Source organism: Syngnathus scovelli, chromosome 2 (assembly GCF_024217435.2).
Source record: "Syngnathus scovelli strain Florida chromosome 2, RoL_Ssco_1.2, whole genome shotgun sequence".
NCBI classification, from domain to species: domain Eukaryota; kingdom Metazoa; phylum Chordata; class Actinopteri; order Syngnathiformes; family Syngnathidae; genus Syngnathus; species Syngnathus scovelli.
Genome location: NC_090848.1, coordinates 16,251,145 through 16,274,771, shown reverse-complemented (window position 1 = coordinate 16,274,771; position 23,627 = coordinate 16,251,145). Strand labels below are relative to the sequence as shown.

The 23,627-nt window shown below is 40.3% G+C and overlaps 1 protein-coding gene across 2 annotated transcripts; it reads right to left on the bottom strand.

Annotated features, from left to right (window-relative positions):
• Window positions 1–78: 78 nt before the first annotated feature.
• On the bottom strand, window positions 79–23,460 carry ptpn11b (protein tyrosine phosphatase non-receptor type 11b). Of its 2 annotated transcripts, none has more exons than XM_049754526.1 (16): window positions 23,296–23,460; window positions 15,012–15,134; window positions 10,986–11,180; window positions 9,580–9,772; window positions 9,386–9,505; window positions 8,985–9,098; window positions 7,449–7,545; window positions 7,183–7,262; window positions 6,831–6,986; window positions 6,357–6,488; window positions 5,726–5,880; window positions 5,439–5,506; window positions 5,046–5,197; window positions 4,731–4,831; window positions 4,109–4,238; window positions 79–3,292 (listed from the first exon to the last, which is right to left on the bottom strand). In XM_049754526.1, exons 1-15 carry the CDS (start codon window positions 23,307–23,309, stop codon window positions 4,151–4,153), a joined length of 1,788 nt encoding a protein of 595 aa, XP_049610483.1. In that variant the 5' UTR covers window positions 23,310–23,460; the 3' UTR covers window positions 79–3,292; window positions 4,109–4,150. The 2 variants fall into 2 exon arrangements, with proteins under 2 accessions (XP_049610483.1, XP_049610485.1); XM_049754528.1 differs by having other exon boundaries at window positions 9,386–9,502.
• Window positions 23,461–23,627: the final 167 nt, after the last annotated feature.

Sequence of the window (23,627 nt, the reverse complement as noted above, 5' to 3'; positions counted from 1 at the left end):
AAGTTAAAATGGCTTTCATTTAAGACTTTCCCCATCAGATTTGACCAATGTCACCATCAAAAAAAGCCACAGTCGGGGTAACATTTCTACTAGGTTTATTGTAACAAACCAGATTGTTGCCACTAATGGCAACTTTTTGGAGCCGCAGGTAGCGGCCTGTACTGTACAGCATTTGGAAGGCATCTGAGCAGAAGCCAGTTGGAAGAGCGACACGCTCGACTCTCTTCAAGTAAATACACGATGAGAGAACAAGCAGAAAGTAAGCCTCCTTGTACACAAGAATAAGAACATCACATCCACAATCAAAAACATTAAAACAAGAAAAAGAACAGACAAATGTCCAAGATTCAGCAGTTTTGTACTTTCAAGTATTGATGTTACAACATATCATATAGAGGCAAAGTGGAAGAAAAATCAAACACATGAAAAAGATGAATAGTATGACAAAGTTCATAAATACAGAAACAAAGAAAAAACAACTATTTCCGGGATCATGAGCCGCAGTTTCAAAGGGAAAGGGAAAGGGAGACAGACTTTGTTCTAACACACAGTGCGACGCAATGTCATGAAGGTAATAAACAACATTTAAAAAGAAGTTAAATATGACAAGGTGACTGTGAACGCAGCACTCACTAGCAACTGGACCATTTTTTAATGTAAGGCTCGCGGCAACAACAGCGTTATTGGACTGAGCCGCCGGGTCAAGTAGTAGTCTCCTCCCCATCCCCCTTTCATTTGAGCACACAAATTTGGCCTGATTTACTAAAGGTTTGCATGTGCAAAAACACATAGGGAAACTTGATTGTACACACAAAAAGATGTAAAAGCTGATCTACTAAGGAGAAAGTCTGCCAAAGGGGCAAAGGAAAAAAAAATGGGGGATGATTTTTTGTTTTTGCACTTCTACCTGAAGACATCAAATATTGCGAGGCGTTCATTTAAAATGCGCAGCGTGATTTGTCGAACCTGAGACGAATTGTGCTGGTTGCTTTTACTATTTACCATACACTGCCTGTAAACGCGCACCGCTTTGCATAACGATAACTGTGGTTAATGTGGCGAGGAGGCATAGGCAAAACAAGAAGACAATCTTTTCTGTTTGTGTAATTAATTTTGATGGGCCAGAAACAAAAATGAAGGAAACAATTTATTTAAGTCATTTGGGAATTTCTGAATGTTTACACTCAACTCCTGGCAGCTACAGCAATCCAATTAAGAGACTGCCGCGGCAAGATTTTTTTTTAAACTGCCACGGAAGACAACTGGCCGATTGTTAAAGACCATCTAGCCTAGTGCCCGGCGTGGGACTTTGCATTTCTACTGCAGAGTGACACAACACATGCTAATCCAAATTTGCTGAACCTCATTCTCGTTAGCTTGACCTATATCCGAGGCGGGTTGCATTCCATTAACATGGTTGCAATTGTTTTTGACGCGGATATTTTGGCAGTGGTTAAAAATATCTGAAGCCTCAACGGCCTTCCTTATTGCATTGGTGACGTACGTGGCCTTTGCGCGGTCAGATACCATCAAGCTTGGATTACGGCCGTGGTCTAAATTACTTTTTAGAGACAAATCTATTCTTCAATCTCGGGCAGATAGCCATCTGGCACGTCGTAATCGCCATCCCTTTTGCCTTGTGACCCTCTCCGAGGGCAGATGTTGAGGCGCATCAGACTTGATGATTAACAAGGACAGCAAGTCAAAAGAAATCCGGAGATAGTTACTTTCTCATTCAGGAATTTTCTCTTCCCTTCTTCAACATCTGCCTAAAAATAGGAATTGTACAGTCAAAGGCGGCGTTAACAGTTCTCAACCTGCTAACAAAATGTGAACGTACTATTGCCTTACATCTTTCTTCCCTCACTTTCGCTTCTCTGATCAAAATAGATGACCCGGCTTGATAATTAGTCTACTGTCATGTGATTTTTTTTTTTTTTCAAACCGCAATCTCCACCTTGAAGTCAAACTTGACACTCGTGCTCTTTTTATCGCAGGTCAGGTATGCATAATCATATTGCGGCTTCTTCATTGCTAATCATTTTCATGTAAAATATTTTTTCCACAATAACATTAGACTTTTAATACTTTATCCTTGTAATATTACACCCCTATTTACACCAACATACCTTTATAGAAAGTTGGATTTTTTTCTTATTAAGACATTTTTCTTGTCAAAGTAGAGCATCTGTTTTTTTTAATAATGTACTTTTTATCCATGCAAATTTTTAGTCTAATTTTTGTTTAATTATGACTTTTTCATAGAATTATAACTGACTTGTCACATATTATTACAACTACTTGCACAATGTTTTTCTCATAATACAAGGACTTTTTGCAATACATTTTCCCCATATAATCTTATAATGTTACAATGATATTGTTTTGAAATTATTCTTTTTTTTTTTTTTTCCCTTACAGGTTTTTCCTCCTAATTTTACAGTACAGGACTTAAAATACAGGACATTTTCTCAGATCAGGACATCTTTTACATACTTTTTTTCCGTGTAACATTACACATATTACAATTGTATTGTGAGACCCTATACTCATAAATTACAACTTTATTCTCCTAAACCAATGATTTTCCAATAATGTTTATGTATTGACACAATCTTTTTTTTGGGTGGCCATAACAGTCCTTTGAAAATTACAGTACATTGAATCACGTATTGTTATATTTCGCCAGGCCCATGCTTAGATCTTAAGTGCTGATAAAAACAATTAATTTGTGAACTAGTTCTAAATGAAACTCTGCCAATGAGAAGCAACAATGCAAGAGCAGATATTGATGACTTCTTCATAAAACAAAAATAAAAAAATAAAACTCATGCCCTTGTTCTGACCAGAGATTAGTGCCCTCTTTCCTGTTTAATGAGATGACAAAACAAGTAGCAGCCTCAGTTACGATGTCTGTGGAGTGGACCTTGCTTTGATCTTTCCTAAGCTCCAATTCAATATATTGGTGGCGGCACAACTCCTGGTTAGAGCAGAGATGTAACAGCTTGATTATAGACAACAAGGCACTTTCATTGATTAAGAGAGGGAAAGGCTTTTGGAGGCAGCAGTGGAGCGAGCGAGTGAGCGAGCCGTCGGAAAGAGCTCGAGGGCCCGGAGCGCAATGTGTGACAAGTCCCCCTTGTTCATGGAGATTTAACTCCAGAAGCCGAGGTCCAGCTTAAGCGGGTCTGCTCATCACAGGCAGGTTGCGCTCTCACGGGGTTTAGGCAGTACGTGCTTCCGCCTCCCCAACTGGGGGGATTTGGAGCAGCTGATGAGACCTCTGCTGACACTGAAGGGAACAGACAAGACAGTCAAGTGGTGTTCAAGGCCGCTGTCTCTATATTAAGAAGATGCAAAACCTCTGGATGAGGTGAAGACATACACAGCATCCTGGGATGAAGAGCTTGATGGCTCAAAGTCCATACAAATGATAAGCGTACAATACTGCTTTTTTTTTTTTTTTTTTTTGCATCTTAGCATTACCAGGCAGCTACAAATATTCTACTCAATTTGTACGTATATACAGGGTCATTGTTGATCAATTATAATAATCATAACAAAGTCAAAGCTAGCTGTATAGGCATGTCTGTGCTGCTTTACTAACTGTAAAATACTGTAGCGTTGCACATTTCAGTCTATTAAAACCCTAAGTTTAAAAAAAACAAGACAGACAAAATAGTAAAATATGTATTCAAATAATATACTCTTATTTATAAAAAAAAATATAATTAACTTACCAGTACTAAAATTACTAAACGTTAAATGTATAGTACATATAAAATGATGTGTTACACTAATAAATATTTATATAATTTATTGTTAACAATGAATTATCTATCAATCCATTTTCTAAACTACTTAAGCTCACATGTGAGTTGAAGCCTATCCCAGCTGACTTTGGCCGAGAGGTGGAGTACACCCTGGAAGGATTGCCAGGGTCAAATATTTACACTATCATGTTCTTGAATTTTGACTTTTAAGGTCTGCACAACAAATGCTCTCAAAATTCTTCCTCTTCATTAATTAAAGAGCCCGAGCAAGCAGAGCAGGTTTTCATAATGTCAAGATGCGGTTGGGCACAATCCAAATTGCAAATGATACTCACAGCGAGGCTCGCAGAAACAAGTGGCAGGCCGCAGCACCGATTTTACCTCCTGGTGTTACTGCTGAAGGACGTCTGCGGACTTTTAAAGTTGATGTTCTCATACACACTTGAAGAATCGTCGTTTGTCATTCTACAATTCCACAGATGGACAAAATGTTGCCACCAGTATTTCTATGCCTAATTTAGACATTTGTTTCGACTGTTTGTATACAATTGCACTCTTTACATGTACGACTTCCAAGTGACCCACCTTCACCGAAACTTTAAATTTACTGAACAAACGAGACAATCGGCAAGTACATGCGTTTGACACATAGATAGGTAAACAACAACATATTGGTACGCAAACAACAAATCCTAGCAGTTTAGTGACTTTCATAATAGCTTAAATACTATTATTTCCAGTAACTGGCACAGGGTGGGCATAGTTTTTTCAGTTGTTGGTAATTTTAGACATTTGTAGAAAAATAAGGTGGCTCATGACAACAAAGAGGGTTAATGAGGCTCTAAGAATGACAGCCACATCCACAGCGTCTTAGAAGCTTTTCATTGCTAGCAGTCGCCAAAGACATTCTGAACACGTCAAGAGTCACTTCAACACAAAGGACTGAGTTATACTTACACGGACGACGAGCGTGACGATGCCATGTTAAGTTTGGACCTTGAATTGGCCATCGGCGGATATTTGATGTTGGAATACTCTCGCTCCTTCGTCTTACTCCTCTGCAAAGGGACAACATTATTACTATGCAGCTTGACTTCATCCTCACTAACTAATTTGAATAAGACCAGAAAGTTGCACAATGAAAACAAGAGTTGATCATTTGAGAGACCTTTCGGGATATTTGCCAAGGTTCAGTTCACCAATCTAGCATAACATGTACGTACTGGTCCCTTGTGAATATTTTCAAGTTTAAGATTATGTGTTTAGGAGTACCTGCTCTTCCTCCAGTCTCTTCTGGACGGTATCTATGTACTGCTGCACGGCCATGTAGATGAACTTGTACTGAGCCTCTGTCTGCACCATGCCGGACCTCTGCTGCCGTACTCTCTGGATGGTCTTCGGGATGTCAATATCACAATCAAGGCCTGAGGAGAATAGCACTTGGGTTCTTTCTTGATGGAAAGATGCGCTCTCACTTTTCCAAATTAGTTCCAGCAAGAGTCACTGACATGTTGTCAGGCTAAAGATCTGATTAGCCATTAAGATTAACGAATGTGATACAAATACAAAAATCAAGCACCTCTGAAATTATGTTCCAGTAGCATTGATTTGCGACAAGTGCATAAGGCAAAACAAATGTTTTAATCCTGAGAAAGGTGATCCCACCTTGGCGGTTGATAATATCGATGAGGATGTCAATGACAATAATGGTGCCAGTCCTGCCGATTCCAGCGCTGTGGTGACAGCAAGAACGAAAGGTCAAACTATGCATGAGAAAGACAGCTGCATCAACTCAGTCTGAAAAACACATTTGATTGATTTTGGAATCTCAGATAGATTTTGACTTGGAGTTTGTAGACTATGACAATCTTAAACTCAGGCTCATGAGTTCAGACGTGGCTAAGGCCTGCAACTTGCCCATGGATGCTCTAAACTGTGCACCTTGCGGGTACCTGCAGTGGACGACAATGGGCCCAGATTCTGGAATGGTCCTCTGGGTCCGGTTGATCTCCTCAAGAAACCAAAGGACCCCTCCGGGCTCGTTGGGAACGCCGTGGTCCGGCCAGCTCAGGTAGTGGTAGTGCCAGATGTATCTCAGAGGTTCTCTCTGTGAGGAACAAAGTAACAAAAAAAAGAAAAGAAAAGCTATAAGCACATTTGATCCTTCCCGGTCTTTCAGTATTCATATTAGAATATGAACTTTGCAGGAAATCCACAATCTCGCTCACAAATTCTAACTAACTTTGACATAGCTTCTATATTAAATTGAACAAGTGATACGACTCAGCAAGAAATGCTGTCGCATCCTTCCTTTAGCCACAAATTTGTAGTTGGAAGTTCCAAAGGACTGTCACGTCTTTCAAAATGTTGACAAGTGGCTCATTAAAACTAGGCAAGCCCGTCAGCCAGTAACGCGTTGATATGCTTATGTGTTGAAGGCTTTGCTCGCATTTGTTTGCTGGATCCTTGAGAGCAAGCAGAGCAAACTCCCCATCAGCACAAGCACGTGCTGAGGATTTTGTGTTAGATAATCTGACCTTAGGTCAGTGTGTCAGCACTGATTGAGGGCAGAGCTTTCCCTACCCGGTCCAGACGGGTCACCTCCAACTTCCTCAGGATGTAATCCTGAGCTCGTCGCTCGTCCACGTTTCTCACCCGCACCTGTCCAAACTCCATGGTGGCGTGAAGGATGGGCCAGTAAGGGACGCATTTGTTCTACGCCGACGAGATAAGAGAGAGGTGTAGTGATACGGGAGTTAGTGGTTGGGTTGCAGGATGTTTGCAGGAATTAGGCAACCTAAAGAACTAGATCCACTCAAGCGGCTTTTGCAATCAGCTTAGTTGTCATCGTATCCTTGTTAAATGTCTACCCCCCCCCACACACACACTACAAGTAGTAGTATGTACAAAATAAACTGATGTGATAATAATGTGGTTAACGTATTATTATAATACTTTTTTTTTTTTTTTTTACAATTGAATGGCAGAGAATGCACCAGCTTGTAGCATTTTCTACTGAGTTCTATTACAGCACAGAAAAGTAGCAGGTACACCCACCCGTCCTCTCTCTATTTCCTTTGTGGTCATGACAATGACGTGTGTGTTCTCTTGATGTACCATCTTCCAGAAGTCACAAACTGTATTTTGTAGGCACCCTTGGGTGGCGATGAAGAATTTCTCCTCCTCCACCTGGCGCCCTTCTTCATGCGAGCCCTGCATGAAAGAAAAAAGACCTGTACTCATGCATCATGAACTAAATTGACAAAAAAAGTGTGAAGAGTACAGTACACCTTATACCAATAGGGGGCAGTACATAATCAGCACTATATTGTATCAAGCATGACGTGTTGCAGAAAGCAACAGGTCCGCCACGGACGTAACGCCACTTTCTTGCCTCAAGCAGACTCACTCGAATGTAGTTGGCGTTAATGTAGTCTGAACCGGGAACATCTGGATCTACATCTCGAATTACAACTCGTGTTGTGTCAACTGGAAGGAACAAAAGTAAAACATTATTATTAATCCCCGGTGCAGCTTTCTGTGACCTCACTGATGTTCTGTCTGCAAGTTATCGCAGCCACATCAGAGGCCTTGTGTGCTTTGTCTATTTGTGTCACGCTTTCTTTCCACAGGAAGCCGGTGAGGCAGGAAACAGCAGCATGCTCTGCGACTCACAGGGGAGGATATTCTTGTATCTGTTTTTACTCTTGTTTTCTGCTTTCATGCCCTCCTTCCGGGGATACAGCAGTTTGCACTCTTGTTGTTGAAGTACCTGCGGGGATCAGAGTAAGAGAGATTGTCTTTTTTTCCGTCTGATGACGTGGTATGTACAGGATTAAATGTGACAAAGTGTCATAGTGACAAAATATGTCACCTGTGCCACACACATACAGTAAACAAGATGAAAATGCAAAGTCCACCCTGGGTTCAAAACTGACCCCCCCCAAAATAGAGCACGGAATGCCTTGCTTCCATTTTGATGGAAAGCGGAATTTTCTGCAATTCCGGTGATCAAAGCAACATTTCTGAATGATTGTGTCATTTTCCCCCATTGTGTTACATGAAACCGGTCCGCCATGCAAAAGTGTCCTAATAGGATAACGAATAAAGGCTCAGGGGGGAATTACAGTCCCTATACTTGTATCACTATAATGTATAAACGTGTAACTTTCTGCGCAGTGGCCGGAAGACATTACATGGTGCGCCTGTCTTTCTAACTTCAGTACAAATTTCTACAATGGTTAAATTAACGGCTACCTTTATTATGGCTGTGAGGAAAATTAATTAATTTCCTTAATTTCTTTCCTCACTATTATGTGTGCGTCTTTTTTTATTCCATTCTGCCACTGTAAGGACAATTGATTCATTTCCTTAATTTTGATTCCATTCTGCCACTGGGATTTAATATTTGGTAATACTGCATTTAATTTATATTATGGCTGGCAAGCAGATATAAAACAAGAGAGCATAGCTAATGTAAACTGTGAAACAAGGATAATTAAAGTCTAATGAAATAAATATGTCACTGCTTCTATAGGAAGGTGGCACTCAACTTTCATTTAATACACTTACTGTATTCCTGCAATTCTTCAAGAATAAGTCACATTCATTAGCAAAACTAAAAACCCCATCCAAAATCAAGGAGGGGTATTATATATGGGAAATTGAAAAATTTGTGAGTCGTTATACATTTCCAGCTACTCGTGCTTGCGAAAAAGTTCCAATGTCATTCCAATAGGATGCATAATGTAGAATGTTCCAAATTGACAAGTATGTTCAGCAAAACAAACACCTCTTACAAATTGAAGATCGAGCTGTGGACAGCTGATATTGTTAGCAAGCTAAGAAAACGCTTTACACAAAAAATATGTGGAAAAAGAAAATCCCAATATATGGGGACAATACTTTGATTTTTGAGAATGGATTCCAGCAAATCTGGGGTTTGTATATTACATGAGAACTGAGCTGCTTTCACACACAAGTGTGAGTGAATCTTGAGAAGTGACGTTATTTTCTTCGACTAAGTATGACTCATGTAATTACACGCTCATCTGAAGACAGATCTAATAAAACAAAGTACTGAGATGATGATAAAGTTGCGAGTCAAGCTGTCGTAGCTTTAAAGTGTACAAACTTGATTCCCAGAGTCCGCAGAGAGATTTGCAAAGTTATTATAAAGTGTTAATCAGCTCGACTTCTAAGCCAACATACCTCAAACTCCTCCCAAAATCCTTGTTTGGGTTTCTCTGAATTGTCTGCTACCTTGTTGAGCTCTCGTACTCTATTCTCAATGTTGGCTGCGTTTATCCTCGTGGCATTGAAGGGCTGTTAGGACAAGGAGATGAACAGATATTAAACCAGCAAAACAAGTTGTGGTGTAGCCCGCATCTCGTCAGCTGAAATGCCCCGTAACCCAAAACAAGGTCAGCAGTAGAAAATGGAGGAATAGATGATTATCTATTTGTTGTTTTATTTGGTTATTTATTTATTGAATTGCATTAGACAGCTCATCTTTCTGCAGTATGTTTTGCTTTCATCAAAGTGTTGAAGGAATTGAATAAACCCAGAAGAAAGTAACATTGAAAGAGCAAATGAGCTTTTGTTAATCGAACCTGCTTGAGGTGCACTACGATGCCGCTCTTCTCCACCATAGGATTCTTTTTGTAGTGATCCACCAGGTCTGCCAGGGTGTCGAACCTCTCGCCACCACCTACGTCGTATTTACCATCCTGCTGGGGAACGCCAATCAGAGTTGAAGCATGATTATGACTTCATGATCACCATGATCGCCATCAAGCTGAAGTACCTGGGACCGGATCATCACATGGGTGACCTTGGTCTTGCGGTCGATGTTCTCGTGCTTCTCCTCGTGGGTGAGGACTGAGAGGACAAAGTCGCCGGGTTTGCTCTGGCTCTCTCGAACCAGGAAGCTGCCGGCCTTGCCTTTTTCGGTGAGCAGTTTCTCAGCGTCTCGGCCAGAAAGGTGGCCGTGGTACCATCTGGAGGACGGAGAACTCATTCACAAACATACAAACGACAACACTCAATACAAAGCAACTTTTATTTATGGTGTAGTAAGACAGCATTTTATTCACATTATTCCTTACTTTAACATAAAGCCAAGTTTTATTATTGTGTACATCTTTTTCAAGGTAAATTTGCCGAGTATAGAACAAGAAAGAAAATCGAAACAGCTCAGCCTGGGGCGAGAAGGTGTTTTTGTGGGGAAGACAAATGATCAAGACAAGCGAGAGGGTCTGAGATGAGGAAGGCTTAACAATGTTCTTCCTTCCCGTGGGGGAAACTGCCTCATAATGTTGCTGCAGTGTGAAACCAGTCGAGCGTGCCGACTCCTACTTGATTATTAAGGCAACGTCCACACAAAAACAGAACCGATCCATTTATAAAAAAAAATAAAAATAAAATCTTGTTAACAATGAATGGAATCATGAAGAATCGTCCAAGACACTGAAAGGCTGTAATGTATAGTAGCTGCAATGAGTAATTCTGATTTGAGTCATCACACAATTATCTGCTGTTGTCATGCGAGGATTGGAGTGACACGTGAAACTGCGAGAACTTCTCCTCATTTTAGGAAATTTTAGGCAAAAACATCTTGAGCTTTACAGGATGGGTTTAGTGTGGAACGAACCCCATCTAATTAATTTAGGATGAACAAAAATGGTGAGCCAGCAGGGCTTCAGACCCAATACGAGTGATCTCTGACCTCACAAATATTTGTTCGTTTGGTCTAATGGACAACAATACCAAGAGACAAATTCATTGGCAGTTTTAGAAATATATGTGATGCTGAATTTAATGTACAATATTTCATCGGAGGGGGGTGAAAAATACTTTATATCCAATTTATCTTCCAACTATGTGGAAATGAAGAGCCTGTCTAGGGTTAAAGTGCATCACAAGTTGCAATCGGGCAATGAAAGGAAAGTGCGCTAAAAGCTTCACTAATAACACCTCTTGGATGGCTTAACTGCCTCTTCAACTCTAAAAGCAACCCTGTAAAATCAGTGGAGTGAAAAATTTAACCTAATAGCTTTAAAACCTTTCTGCAGACAGAAAGAAACTTCCACATAGTTTTAATAGGTTTATGTAAAGTAGCGCCGCCTTCTGCTGACCTTACAGCGTATACTATTTGTGCATTGCTCTATGCAAATAGGATCCTATTTATTGGTGTGGGCGTGAAGCGGGCACCTCTCGGACGTGGGGTCTTTGCAGTTGAGCGGATACTTGAGCTCGATGACATGACCGTTCCTCTCGCGTAGCAGGTCCTGTTGTTCGGTGTAGTACTGCACCAGCTCGGCCAGCGTGGCAAACTTCTCGCCGCCGTACAGGTCATAGTAGTCCCCGGAGTTCTGGATCTTGATGTGGGTCACCTCATCGTTGCGCCTTGGTGGGCAGATGGACAGCTCTTTTATTTCAGAGGTACGCTTATTCCCTGCAGGCGTGTGAAAATGACTCCCGCACGCCGGGAGTAAAATACAGATCACGCAAACACCCACTCGTACAATACAACAGTAGGAGCTTATCAAGCCATCTGCTGCTTTTCAAGGCTCGAATTGACAAACTCTATTTGAGAAGTGACTCAATTGTACACTCAGACATTTATAAAGGTGTATACCTTTATGGATGTCTGAGTGTACAAAATACTGAGTGTACAAAATACACAGCTCAACCAGAAAGTGTTCAAAATAAGGCCGTCATTATCATTTTTTAGAATCTATTATTTTGTGTGAACACAACTTTTTTATTGTGGTTTATTTGGTTATGTTTAGTAGGAAACAAGAACAAAACAACAATTAAGCAATATCATTGAGGTATTCCTTTTGTACTCACCAACCTTTTTGAAATGGATTCAGTTACTGGTGCTGTCATTTATTTTTCCCAAAGTAAAAGCAGATATTATCAAATGTCTTAAACACAAATGGTAAAAAGTCAGTTTTTACAAAAGACTGCAGAAATCAGAGATTAATTACATTTGAGAAATCAGATGATGAATCAGATGAAACAACTACCTGATTAAAATAATTGCTGACTAATGTGATTATCGATTTGTTGTTGAAAAATCCATTACTTGACACCACACCACCTGTTTTACTGTAAATGAGGCAGGGTCAACTACGGTAATGTCAAGCTACAGAAAGTAGAAGCCAGAGTTGAAGACTTAACTTGGTTTAGCGTAATTGGCAGGTGAAACAAGGCTGGTTTATAAAAAGAAAACATAGTTATGTGCTTCACTGTAGTTTGTCCTGATTTTTGAACTGGTACAGTTCTTATGTGAACGTAGTTTTGCCAGTGTTTGATGACTGCAGATGGTCTGACTGCAGAATTTCTCATTTAAAGTGATCACATTGTGAATCACAAATGCATACAGTCTGCATTGTAACTGACACACAGAAAACAACGCGACTGAATATTTCTGAATATATGGTACTACACAGACGTATGCCCACGCACAAAACTGTCTTGGTAAGATGAAGGAAGAACATTCTGGAGGGAGCAACTTAGCAGTCTAAGCCAACCTCCTATTGATTGATTGGTATCAAGATGTGTCTCTCAATACTTCCGTTTTGCATCCCGTGCATGTTTCTTTATCCTTTCGTGCCATGAGCTGTTGCCTTTCTCTCTTTGCGTTTCCCGGTAATTGCTTAATAGCTTTAGTATTGGCTGTTGGCATGGTGCCCTAGATCCATAGTCCTGTTTAAGCCCCACTTCAACGCACAGGCCTTAGACTGCTTTTATCTCACAGTTAAACACCGTTATTGATGGAAAAACCAAACATACGCTGTGACATTTTATTTACTATCTTAATTACTTTTCAATATATATTACAATGCAAATTACAGAATGGGCACAGTGCTATTTCCAATACAATATGCTAAATACTGCATTCCCATGTAAAAATGGGCATATGGACTTGATAACTCTCAGGAAACGCTCCATGAAATAAGGTGAACATCATGGCATCAATACAGATGCAACCTATCATCCGCCATAAGCACAAAAGTGGAGAAAAGAGGGAAGTGGAAATCATCACACACACTATGCAAACTCCATTACAGCAAGCGTGGAATTTTGGCTTACCGTTACCATAACAACAACCTGAGGTCGACTGAAATTTAACTGTTGGCATGTTAATGCTGTGTTCAGAGCCTGAAATGATGCCATGATTAAAATTCAGGAAATTAATGATCCCACAATTTCCCTTTGGGCAACGTGAATCATACAATTCACAACAAAAATACGCGATCTGAGATGCTTTGCACCTAGTTTGCTTTCTCTAGCCGCACTCAATATCTGGGTTTTTCAACAATGTGTCTGGTCACAAGATAAACATTTCAAGTGTATCACAATGTGCCACTACAAACCACATGGTTTGCTTTTCTGATTGCTCTCAAGAATGTAAACCGAAAGACGCAAGTCAATGGTCTAATCTATTGACATTCTACATGTGTTTAGGTCAGTGCTATGCTTTTCAAATGTCTGATTCACTGACACGTTTACACATTTCCAATTGTGGTGGGAACATCATATTTTTGTCAATAGGCTGTTGTTGCGGAAGAGGACCTGGCGTCGAAGTTGCAAGCAAAACTTGACACGCACACACTGCTGAAGTGGGAAGGCTTTCACATTACATGCAAACCACATTACAGTGCATTTGGTTTATCTCGTCCGCTCCAGACTGCCGTTTTCACGCGCGTTCAAATGAGTCGTGAACTAGAATTTCATCAAAACTTAATAAAGACTGCTCGTGAGAAAGCACCCTTCACTGCCATTAGAACTTACATAAACTTTCTACTTCACCACAAATTTCTTCAAGCATAAATAATCATTTCAGCATTTTATGAGCTATATATTTTCAACATCATGAGCTGAGCTATCCATAAGTCAGTAATAGAAAAAGAAAAATGTATAAACACTTTAGCTCTGCCTCGAGTTGAGCCAGGAAAAGGCCGATACTGAAATACACATAAAAAAATATTTGTCTGTGGTATAACATTATGTGAAAAAAAAACATTCTCTGATCATTTAGCATGTTTGTAGAAATACTGGACACAACTCTTAACAGTAATATCAGCACAGATGTTAGGGCTACGCAAACTTGTGCTTTCCCCCCTTACAGTTTGTATTAGCCAGTAAACTGATTACGTCAAAGAACTAACGTTTGCGGAATATCTCCTATATTCCAAATCACGTCCGTATACAATTGTAGAGATAAGAGCAAGAGAGGCAAAACAAGGAGAGGACAAGAAGACAGCGAGGACACCAACCTCCCACAGTGACTATTACCATCTGAACTATCACTCATGCCGGATAATGACTAATTAGCTCATTAAGCTCTCCACTGCTCTGAGAACAAACTGAATGTACGTGCGTGTGTGTTTAGAGACGGTATGCTGTAGTGTGGTACACTGAAATGTGAGTCAAGAAGAGCTTATGTTGATATAGGATTAGTAAAATAGTATATAAATTCTCTGGAACTATAAACTGTAAATATGTCATCCCTAAAAGGCCACTTGGGGCTTTACTGCTGTGCTCAGCGCAAGTTTAGAGCAAAGCAAATGGCACATGGGTGGACTTCTCTTTTTTCTGGTATTTTCCTCGACTTTGCACAGGCAGGAATGAGCATTGGCGCCGTTGTGACCCATTATGCGATGGGATGTAGCCGCCTCCTGGCCATTGGATCCCCTCATTTGCTTTAAAATGATCGAGGGCCCTCTAAGTGCACGCAGTGCTTGACATTGCGGAAGCAGAAATAGACTCATTGGGGTCCACGCATGAGATTGGGGCGTTAAGTGAGTTTATACAGGCAAAGCGAAAGATCTCTTGCAGGTGATGTCGTCAGCCTGCGCTAACATTTAGACATACTTTTAGGTAGTCTAACATTTAGGCTATGTTTTCTCTCCGAATGCCAAGTGCGCTGAGGAAGTCGAAGAGAAAACGCTTTTGGTCTACACAATAAACTAGACTTGTTATGGCACAAAAATGGAGATGCGCCCCATTTTACACCAAGCAGGAGTAAGGTTTGTAACTAAAAATACTCACAATGTTATTTTCAGTGTATTTGTCTTGGGTAAACTAGTCCCTCAGCCAGACAGAAGTGAGGTTTGTTTGCTCTCACAACTGAACTTTGTACCATTTGTGAACAGTGAGGCAGAATAAAGGCTCGTGATCAATGAGAAAACAGATGAAGAGGAAACAGGGGAAGAACATAAATACCTGACTGAAAGGGTGAAATCCCCCGGATTGCTCTTGCTGGGCCGGGCCAGGAAACTGCCGTGGACACCCCGGGTCAACAGGAGCTGCTCTGCTTCAAATCCGGTGACGTTGGGGTGGAACCACCTGAAAACAAAAATCAGAATCGAGCTGCTGTCATGCATGACGTCTGAAGTGTATTTTGCCTGATGAAATAACAAATAAAATTGCAAATGTTAGACAGGCCAATACTAATGTCTTTTATGATAGGTTAGCAAATCTGTCATTATCAGGTCCTGTCATGTTTGCTATTAAAACCAGACAACATACTTAGATTGCAAATGTTATCTTCGGGGATGCCTCGTTAATTTCATTGTTTCGTCAGAGTAGACGAGGCTAACAACATTAACAGCTCATTTGGGATGAGAAAAAAAATTGAGAGATAAACCTCATTATTTCCACACTGCGGATGTGAGATATGCATACAAAAAGAATACTCATAAATCCAAGTGTAGAACTTATTATTCAGCACACACTAAAAAGAAAATGCCTCTCAATATACAGTATAAAACAAACAAAAAAACCCAGCAATTTTAGCAAAACTAATTAAATGTAAAACATACTACTAGTCCGATACTCATCATAAATTCAAGTGTAGAACTTATTATTCAGCACACACTAAAGAGAAAAAGACTCTCAATATACAGTATAAAACAAACGTAACAAAAAAAAAAAACAATTTTAGCAAAACTAACTAAATGTAGAACATACTACTGAGTTAGAAATTAAAATACTTCGAGGTATTACGGTATTAAAAGTGTCTCAATGTCATTGTGGTCTTGCCTGGGTATAAAATGTGGTGCTTAAAATTTAGTTTTGGGTTCACCGTATGTAGGTATGTTGCTGCACAATAACACACAACACAATATTCAAAACTTGCATATGAAATCAATTAATCGGAAGCAGTTACAGATATGATGATAGGATTCAACAATAATTGCCTACCGCCCGATGACAGTTGAGATAGGGTAGCTGCATTATCATTATGAAAATAAAAATCTCACTATAGACTGTCTCAACAAAGGGGGAAAAAAATCTAGGGGCATTTAGTATGCAGCTGTATGCACATATGAAGCATGAGCCATTACGCCGCGTTACATCAAAGTCATGTGACCACACAACTGAGGCTTTATCTAATGTGTACAACGCTCATTTGGAATTTATTATTATTTTTTTTATATGATTTTTCTGTAATGTAAATGACACAATGTGGACTGTAAATATTTGAAGAAATTCATAAATAGGGTCTAACTGGTGGACTGTGAAAGCGAGACTATGGCAAAGGCAGAACTGGATCAGATCACAACAAAGCCCAGACATCTGTCCCAGAATGCACTTGACCTGTATCCTCACCAGCCTGGGTCAGGAGATATGACATGGGGGAGGAAACTAATGTGATTTTGGTTACTTGAACGTGCAAAGTACACATTGTAGAAGCGACAGTAGAAATGATACATTAACAACTACGACGGGATAAGTTAAAGTGTATGTTTTGTGGTTCAATGGGATGAAGGGCTCCGGTGGTCTAAGAGAGGACTCTGTTTATGAGGGGAGGGGGGCTGGGCAGGGAGTGCTTCAAAGGTTATGACTTTGAGGACTATAAATTTGCTGCTATGCTAAATTTGTACAGCAATTTGAGAGAAAATACTTAGTTTGGCATGACAAATCAAATGTCAAATTTTATTTCAAGAAGCAGCAACCACCAAAATTTAAATGAATCTTGAAGCACAGTAACTATGTTAATGTGAGATTATAAAATCTTTCAGTGACAGGACTTTTTTTCTTTTACGAGTGACAATAGTTGTGTTATCCTGATCATTTACAGAAAATGTACTCTGCTGAGGAACCACTGAGAGGGCATGCATGTCAGATGGTGAACAGATTATTCATTGTCTTGTTTTTAATCCTTCACAGATATATACAGAGAAACAATAACTGTGGGGCAAATAAAAAAAATGTGGTCTGTCACTAATCTATATTTAATCCTTCCATCCCAGAACTGCTGTCACTGTAGAAATCATCACAGCAATGGGGATTGCTGGAAGCTGCAACAGTAGGATTCAACTACAAGAATTGGACATAGCTAGAAATGAAGGTCAAACAGATTGAACATTTTGAGGAACATATTGTTCAACTCCAGACAGCAAACAAAAATAAAAACCCTGAAAAAAAATCTACTAATAGTTTATCTCATCTGATGTGAATTGTGAACGATGGCTGGGGATTGATCACACTAAACAAGCAATTCACACAGAGTTCAGTACAACAAAAAATTAGATGGCAAAACTTTGAGCATTGCTCTGGTTTTAGTTAGTATTGTTTTAGATGAGAGGTCAAAATGACCTTTGGAAGTGATTTGGTTCCAGGGCTGACCTCTGCACACTTGTGCGCTTCTGTTAAATTAATCGAAGTATATGCATTATTTGTGAAAGCAGGAACATGAGGGAGGTTGGTGGGGATGATTTCTGCCTACCTCACCATTCTCGGTCGAACCCCTTCCTTCACAGATTTTAATAATCCAGAACACTTACACAAGTGAAGGCAGGAGGAAGTCAGGACAATAGAGACAAACAGAGGGTTTGAGGGACGGGGTCATGGGTGTTCGCTGCTCTGTGTTACGGGTGTTGCTAGAATTAGACGGGGAGAGAAACGTGCTGCTTTGCGCATATGTACGAAAGCGAGGGAGTGTGCAGGGGAGAGCGAGGGGCGGGGGTCTTGTAATCTGGGATTTGGATGAATGTGAGCGAGCTTGATAGCACAACCCGTCGCCACTATCAGCCCCCCCCCTTCTCCACCTTAGGCAAATGTGACAAGCTTAGGCCGGCTGGTCTGACCGCCTTCCTCCTGAGCGGTCGACAGGAAACAAAGCCCAGCCTGTAATCCCCAAACCAAAAGAGCTTTCGCTGGCCGTGACACAGACCAGACCATGCCAGACCGGATCAGGGTGCCAGCTCTCCCAGAACTGCAAGGTCCTGGCTCGGTCTTGTCGGAGGAGCAAACACAACAGCTGTTGCCCGTGCCCGGAGATTACATCTAATCGTGTGTGGGGTAGTTACACGGGATCATGGTCAGCCCTGGCCAAGCTAACCCCCGGGCAATCCAGCCAATTCAGCAGTATGCCATTAGGCTATTCATTTTTCAGCCATGGGATGAACGTGCACTTAAACACAGCAAGAGGTATTGGACTATACAAACTCAGCATGACTTTGCTGTGACCCTTGGATTAAGTACTTAAATGCATTGTTCAATGTAGTTACATTAATACAAGCATTTACTTGAGTTGATGTAGGACTACATATTGAAATGTTAGAGAGTGAGAGAGCAAGAGTGAGACAGAGTGAAAGAATAAGAGAAAGCGAGAGCGAGAGAGTGAAACGGGGGCCAAAGGGAGAATTCCACAAACAAAATGTGTCCCTTGCCAATGCGTATTGTAGCAAGGCCAATATTAATCAGCTTTAAAAGTGATCACTGAAACAGGTGAAACTGAACATGGTGGAACTGAAAGAAGAAACTTACGATGTTTGGGTTGAATTTGATCTTCCACACCAAACTCATTCAAGAATTTCTTTTGATTGAGTCGGGCACTGACTGGGGCAGTCATGCTGCAACAGAAAAGGCCCTTCCCTAAACTGTTACCAAAAAGAAGGGACCATAAAATTGTCCATTGTTATTTTTGTACAAATCTTGTTGACCGTGTTTGAAATTTTGTCAGGCTGTGTTCCGTTGGACCAAGGGTATTCTTTTTTTTTTTTTTTAAATTACACGCCCCCTCAGTGCACCTGACAATTTAATGAGAGTAGGCATGAATTTTGACCAGCTAAAAGCCGCTTTAAGTAGTGGCGCAGGTGGTAGCATACAATTTTGGTGGATTTGTTCAGGTAGCTAGCTATGAGCTCTGTGGATGGGTATGGTGAATGTTATTGTATTTTATTAATAAATTAAAGTGTGGAAGAAACCTTCTGAATCATTGCAGAAAACAAATTAATTAATTAAACAACTTACTATTATCATTACCCTATATATATTTTTGAACATACCACTGCATATGTAACTATGGGTTAGGTGGGATGGGGTTGGTCACACAGACGCAGGGGTAGGAGGCACTCTCCAAGTTTAGACTCAACAGCCAACTTTACATTATCTCCAAGTAGAGATCATCTTGCAGTTTCTTTCAAATGTACTTTGCACTCACCGACCTCATGCATCGGCACACCATGTAACCTCTCTCTGCGCTGCATATAAAGAAAATGAGGGGAGCCGCGTTGCTAGCCACCTCTGATATGATGCATGCCATCACTTATCAAAGTTGAAGTATTGTTTTTATGGTTTTGTAGGATGTTTTTATTTTATTGTTTTGATGTCTCAAATGTTACGAATGCAATATGAAAACAACCAAATAAAGGCTACATAGTAGTTTCATTCTCATAGCACCCATGAGGAACGCAACGTTAACTGGTACTACAGGTGTTTGACCATTGAATGTCCATTATAGTTCCAGCCTCACACTCTCATTCCCTCCTCCTCATATCATGACTTCAGGACCCGCGTGAGTCAGGGCTTTCCAAGAATAGGATTTCCTTTGACGGCCACCATGCGACCCAGTTCCCTGCAAAAGCCTCGAGCGGCGAACCAGACAAACACAAATGAGCGGATGAGATTCTAAATAAGCTGGCTCGGCCTGATAAGGTGACAACAGAACACAGTCCAAAACAAAAACAAACAGCATAATGTGTCATGGGACAGACATGGGCAGCTGGGAGCTTCAGGTTAGGCCTCAAGCTGGTTGAAGGAAAAACGGGGCCCACTATGCATCCAGCAGCCGCATAGCCTCTTACGTAATGTCTCAAGTTCAATAAAGCCTCGGTCATCTATTTACGGCGTGCCTGTCTAGGCCCGCCGCCGAAAAGGTGGTATACTTAGCGGACCCGGCATGGCATCAAAGGGCTATATTCGTCACAGACGGGTCTCGGGGTGTGGATTTTCGTAACGTTGTCTGTATTTTTAGCCCAGCTGATGAGCTGCTGTATTTACACGCGGTGCTTAACTCACACATTCCCCATGTCTGGATGCTTCCCACTCTAAATCCACATATGGCATAATTAACTAAATTACTCATTTGAAATGGGAATCTGGCTCCCAATCTTTTAATCCTTTGGAATTACATCAACTATTTCTGTCTATGCAAAAGTGGAAGATTTAGAATTGGTGAAAAACTGTTTCTTTGAATGTGAAAAAGTAATGTGTTTGTTCTACTTTTTTTTTAATATATTGTCAAATAACTCCTCAATTTGAGATTTCAAATGATGGATTAGAACAGAAAAGTGGGCCTTAGACATATTTTGGGTGGTTGGGGGTGAGAACAGTGAAAGAAAAAAAATGAACGTTTTGAATTATATTTAAAATAGATTAAACAAAAAATTAGAAAACTGTTGAATATGAATTGTGTTTGTTACTATCAGCAAACTTCAAGGTTCAAAGATAATGGCTATAGTTGGAAAAGTTTGCATTTATTAGCAATTTAAAATACAAAAACTGTGCTGTGGTTTTTCTATGGAAGCTTTTGGGGAAAAACATTTTTTGTTGGGGAAGTGACTTCTTTGACAAAAGGATGGGGAAAGACACTTTACAGACTTGTATTTTAATGTAACTCATTTAAAGTGAGTCTGATAAACATCAAATAATGCACATTTTACACCCACGAACAAAATATTCTGCACCTAAATATTTTACATTATCACCTTCTCAATGCTTTGTAATAGTGGTGGTGGTATTTTTATGTTTATCTGGCTCACAGAATGAAAAACAATTACAGAAAAAATAGAACTTTTTTTCTTTTAAATCAAATCACTATATATTCAAATTGAGTAATTTCCAAATGTAAAGTCAGAAAATTGGATTGTATGTATTTCTTTATGCACCTTTGGGACTCCTGCTTTCCTCTACACTGCATGAAATGCATAAAAAAGAAAGGCATGAAACGGAGAGCTGTCCTGGAAATGTTGCCAGCGTTATCTTATTCCTCCACACGGGCTGTTGTTTTCCTGTGGCCCGACACAGAAAACTGACTCACTCTTCTCAAATGTGTCTAAGTGACAGATGCGGTCTGCTCCATTAACAAAGGGGGCTTTGGGGGGCTATATCGGTGCTTTCATAATGAACACAGAGAAGAGACATGACGTCATTTTAGATAGCTGCAGAAGCGTAGGCAACTGTATGAGTAGATCAAAAGAATGATTTAAATGTGGTCCAACAGAGCGAGAAAAACACTTTCATTAGAATTGAGCTACACATCTTGGCTTGTTACTGTGAGATTTGAGATCAGAAAGTGCAAAGGGAGCCTCAAAGCAACACTCAATCTCGCTCATTTTGCGTGCGTGCGTCCGTGCATGTGTGTGCTGTAACTGGTTGAATTGATTGTGACCCCTAGCTCTGACATTCTGCAATAAAAACAAGGTAGTTGCTGTACCACTATTAAAGTTTAATATCAAGTAGCAGGCTGCCAAATATCATCCTGTCGGCCATGAATAGCCCCAGGGCCATGGGTTTGAGTCCACTGATCAACATTAATGGTTCAACTATAAATACACCACAAACTATGATCCGAAAACATTTCAATATGACTTCAAATTGCATCTCATAACATTACCCTTAATACCCTAAATAAGCAGCTAACGGTAGCAGTTTTGATTTTGAGAAAAATGCACAAGAAGAATGTGTGTGTGCATGTGATTCTCTGAAACTTTCAGTTTCCTCGGTAAGTATTATTCTAATTTCCAGACTGTAAGTGACTACTTTTTCCCCTTGTTTTGAACCCTGCGGCTTTAAATAGGACGTAGTGTACTTATGTATTTTTACTAATGAGCTTTGTGCATATTTCAGGCAATTAAAAGTTTCTGAAATTCCATCTGCGTGACCTGTTTCTTTGCAAATATCCCATGCCACATGTAGAATCGCGGCTAATAAAGCGAAGCAGCCAATGTATGTAACCTACTTATTTATTTTTTATGTTGCGGCTTTGGCACCATATTATGCAATCTTTTAATGTTATTAAAAGAATACAAAAATGTGCAGAGAGCCAAAAACAGGTCCATTTTTCAGCAAATGAGATGACAATTTGCTTCACAAGAAAAACACGAGACAAATTCATGGAGAGCAAACGGCAAATATCAGCAGGTGCCCACCATCCAGTATTTGAAAAACATTTACGAACCCGAAGGTTGCACAATTTGGGATTATACTAAAATCCAGGGTAAAAATACACCTTTGAAATAACACAGAACATTGTTCAAATCACATTCATCATGCATGTTTCATATTGTTTGTCTTTTTGTACTTGTAAAACCAATTAATAATGGTTTTGTGATTGTTGAAGCCTGAAAAAGACAACTTTGGTTTGAAGTTGGACATATCCAGCGTTCCAGAATGACTTATGGACTGTTTCACTGTCCTTTCCATTTTATTTAACTTTAAAGAACTTCAGCAATATGTAAGAACTTTCAGAAGACAGAAAATCATTAAATAAAGCATTTTCAATGACAACATTTAACCAACAGGGATGTTACACAGACCTGTTTACCACCCGTACAGTGTTTGCTTTTTGTGCAAACTACCAACTCCAGGAGTGCAAAGAAAGCAATTTCTGACGAGCGTGACGCACAGAATTGTCTCCAGAGCAGCCAGCTGCTGGAGTCAACATTTCCCAGGTCACCTTTGCAGCAGGAGAGAATGCTGATGATGCACGTGGACAAACACTTAGTCCAGAGATAAAGAGCAATTGCTGAACGCTTGCATCTACAGATGAGCTTGGACACACAAAGTCCGTAAGCATCATATGTTCCTGTTTCATTAAACAATGTCATGTAAACATGCGCACTGCACTTTCCAATGTATTTATGGAAAACAAAGAAATAAAATACGCATGTAAAACTGTACCAATCAACTTTGCAATTTGAAAAGTGCATTCTACTACATTGCTACTTCTGGCAAACCAAGTAACAATATCTAGGCACTGTCTTAACTTTATAATGAGAGCGAATACAACAGACGATCTACATTTAACTTCATGCCCATTTGAAAATTCAACTGCTCCCTGACCTCGGCCACTCCACCAAGTCCAGGGCAGGCGCTCTCTATCTCCCAGTCTCCGTAATTTACCGAGGCTCGACTCCGTGCAAAGTCAAACAGGTGTAAAACAGTTTGGCCGTGACAGGTGACACTTTCAACAAACACGAAATAAACTCCACTTTACCTGCGAGATGTCATCGCAGTCTCTCCGAGCTGTCAGGAGTCCTTAGACGTGCTCTTGTCCCCCGTGCAAGATTGACTTTATGGCGGCGGACACTGGCTGTCAGTGAGCTCCAGCTCGGGGCTATTTGGCGAACTGTCTGATCAAACTGAACATACTACAAGTATGGCGCGTGAGTTCCGGCTCTGACCTTCAAAACAAAGCCCTAGCGGCAGTGTGATCTTGGGAGCGGTACCGCAATAAAATTATTGTACACAACAGAGATGGAAGATTAAACATCAAACACCACAAATACATATTGCATCTGTATTATGGCCTTCCATAAATAAACATCC

Coding starts and splice junctions, on each gene's coding strand:
- ptpn11b (XM_049754526.1), bottom strand. Junction 5,881..6,356: donor AGGTGACCCGTCTGGACCGG/GTAGGGAAAGCT, acceptor TGTTCCTCACAG/AGAGAACCTCTGAGATACAT. Junction 4,832..5,045: donor AGAGACTGGAGGAAGAGCAG/GTACTCCTAAAC, acceptor GTCCCTTTGCAG/AGGAGTAAGACGAAGGAGCG.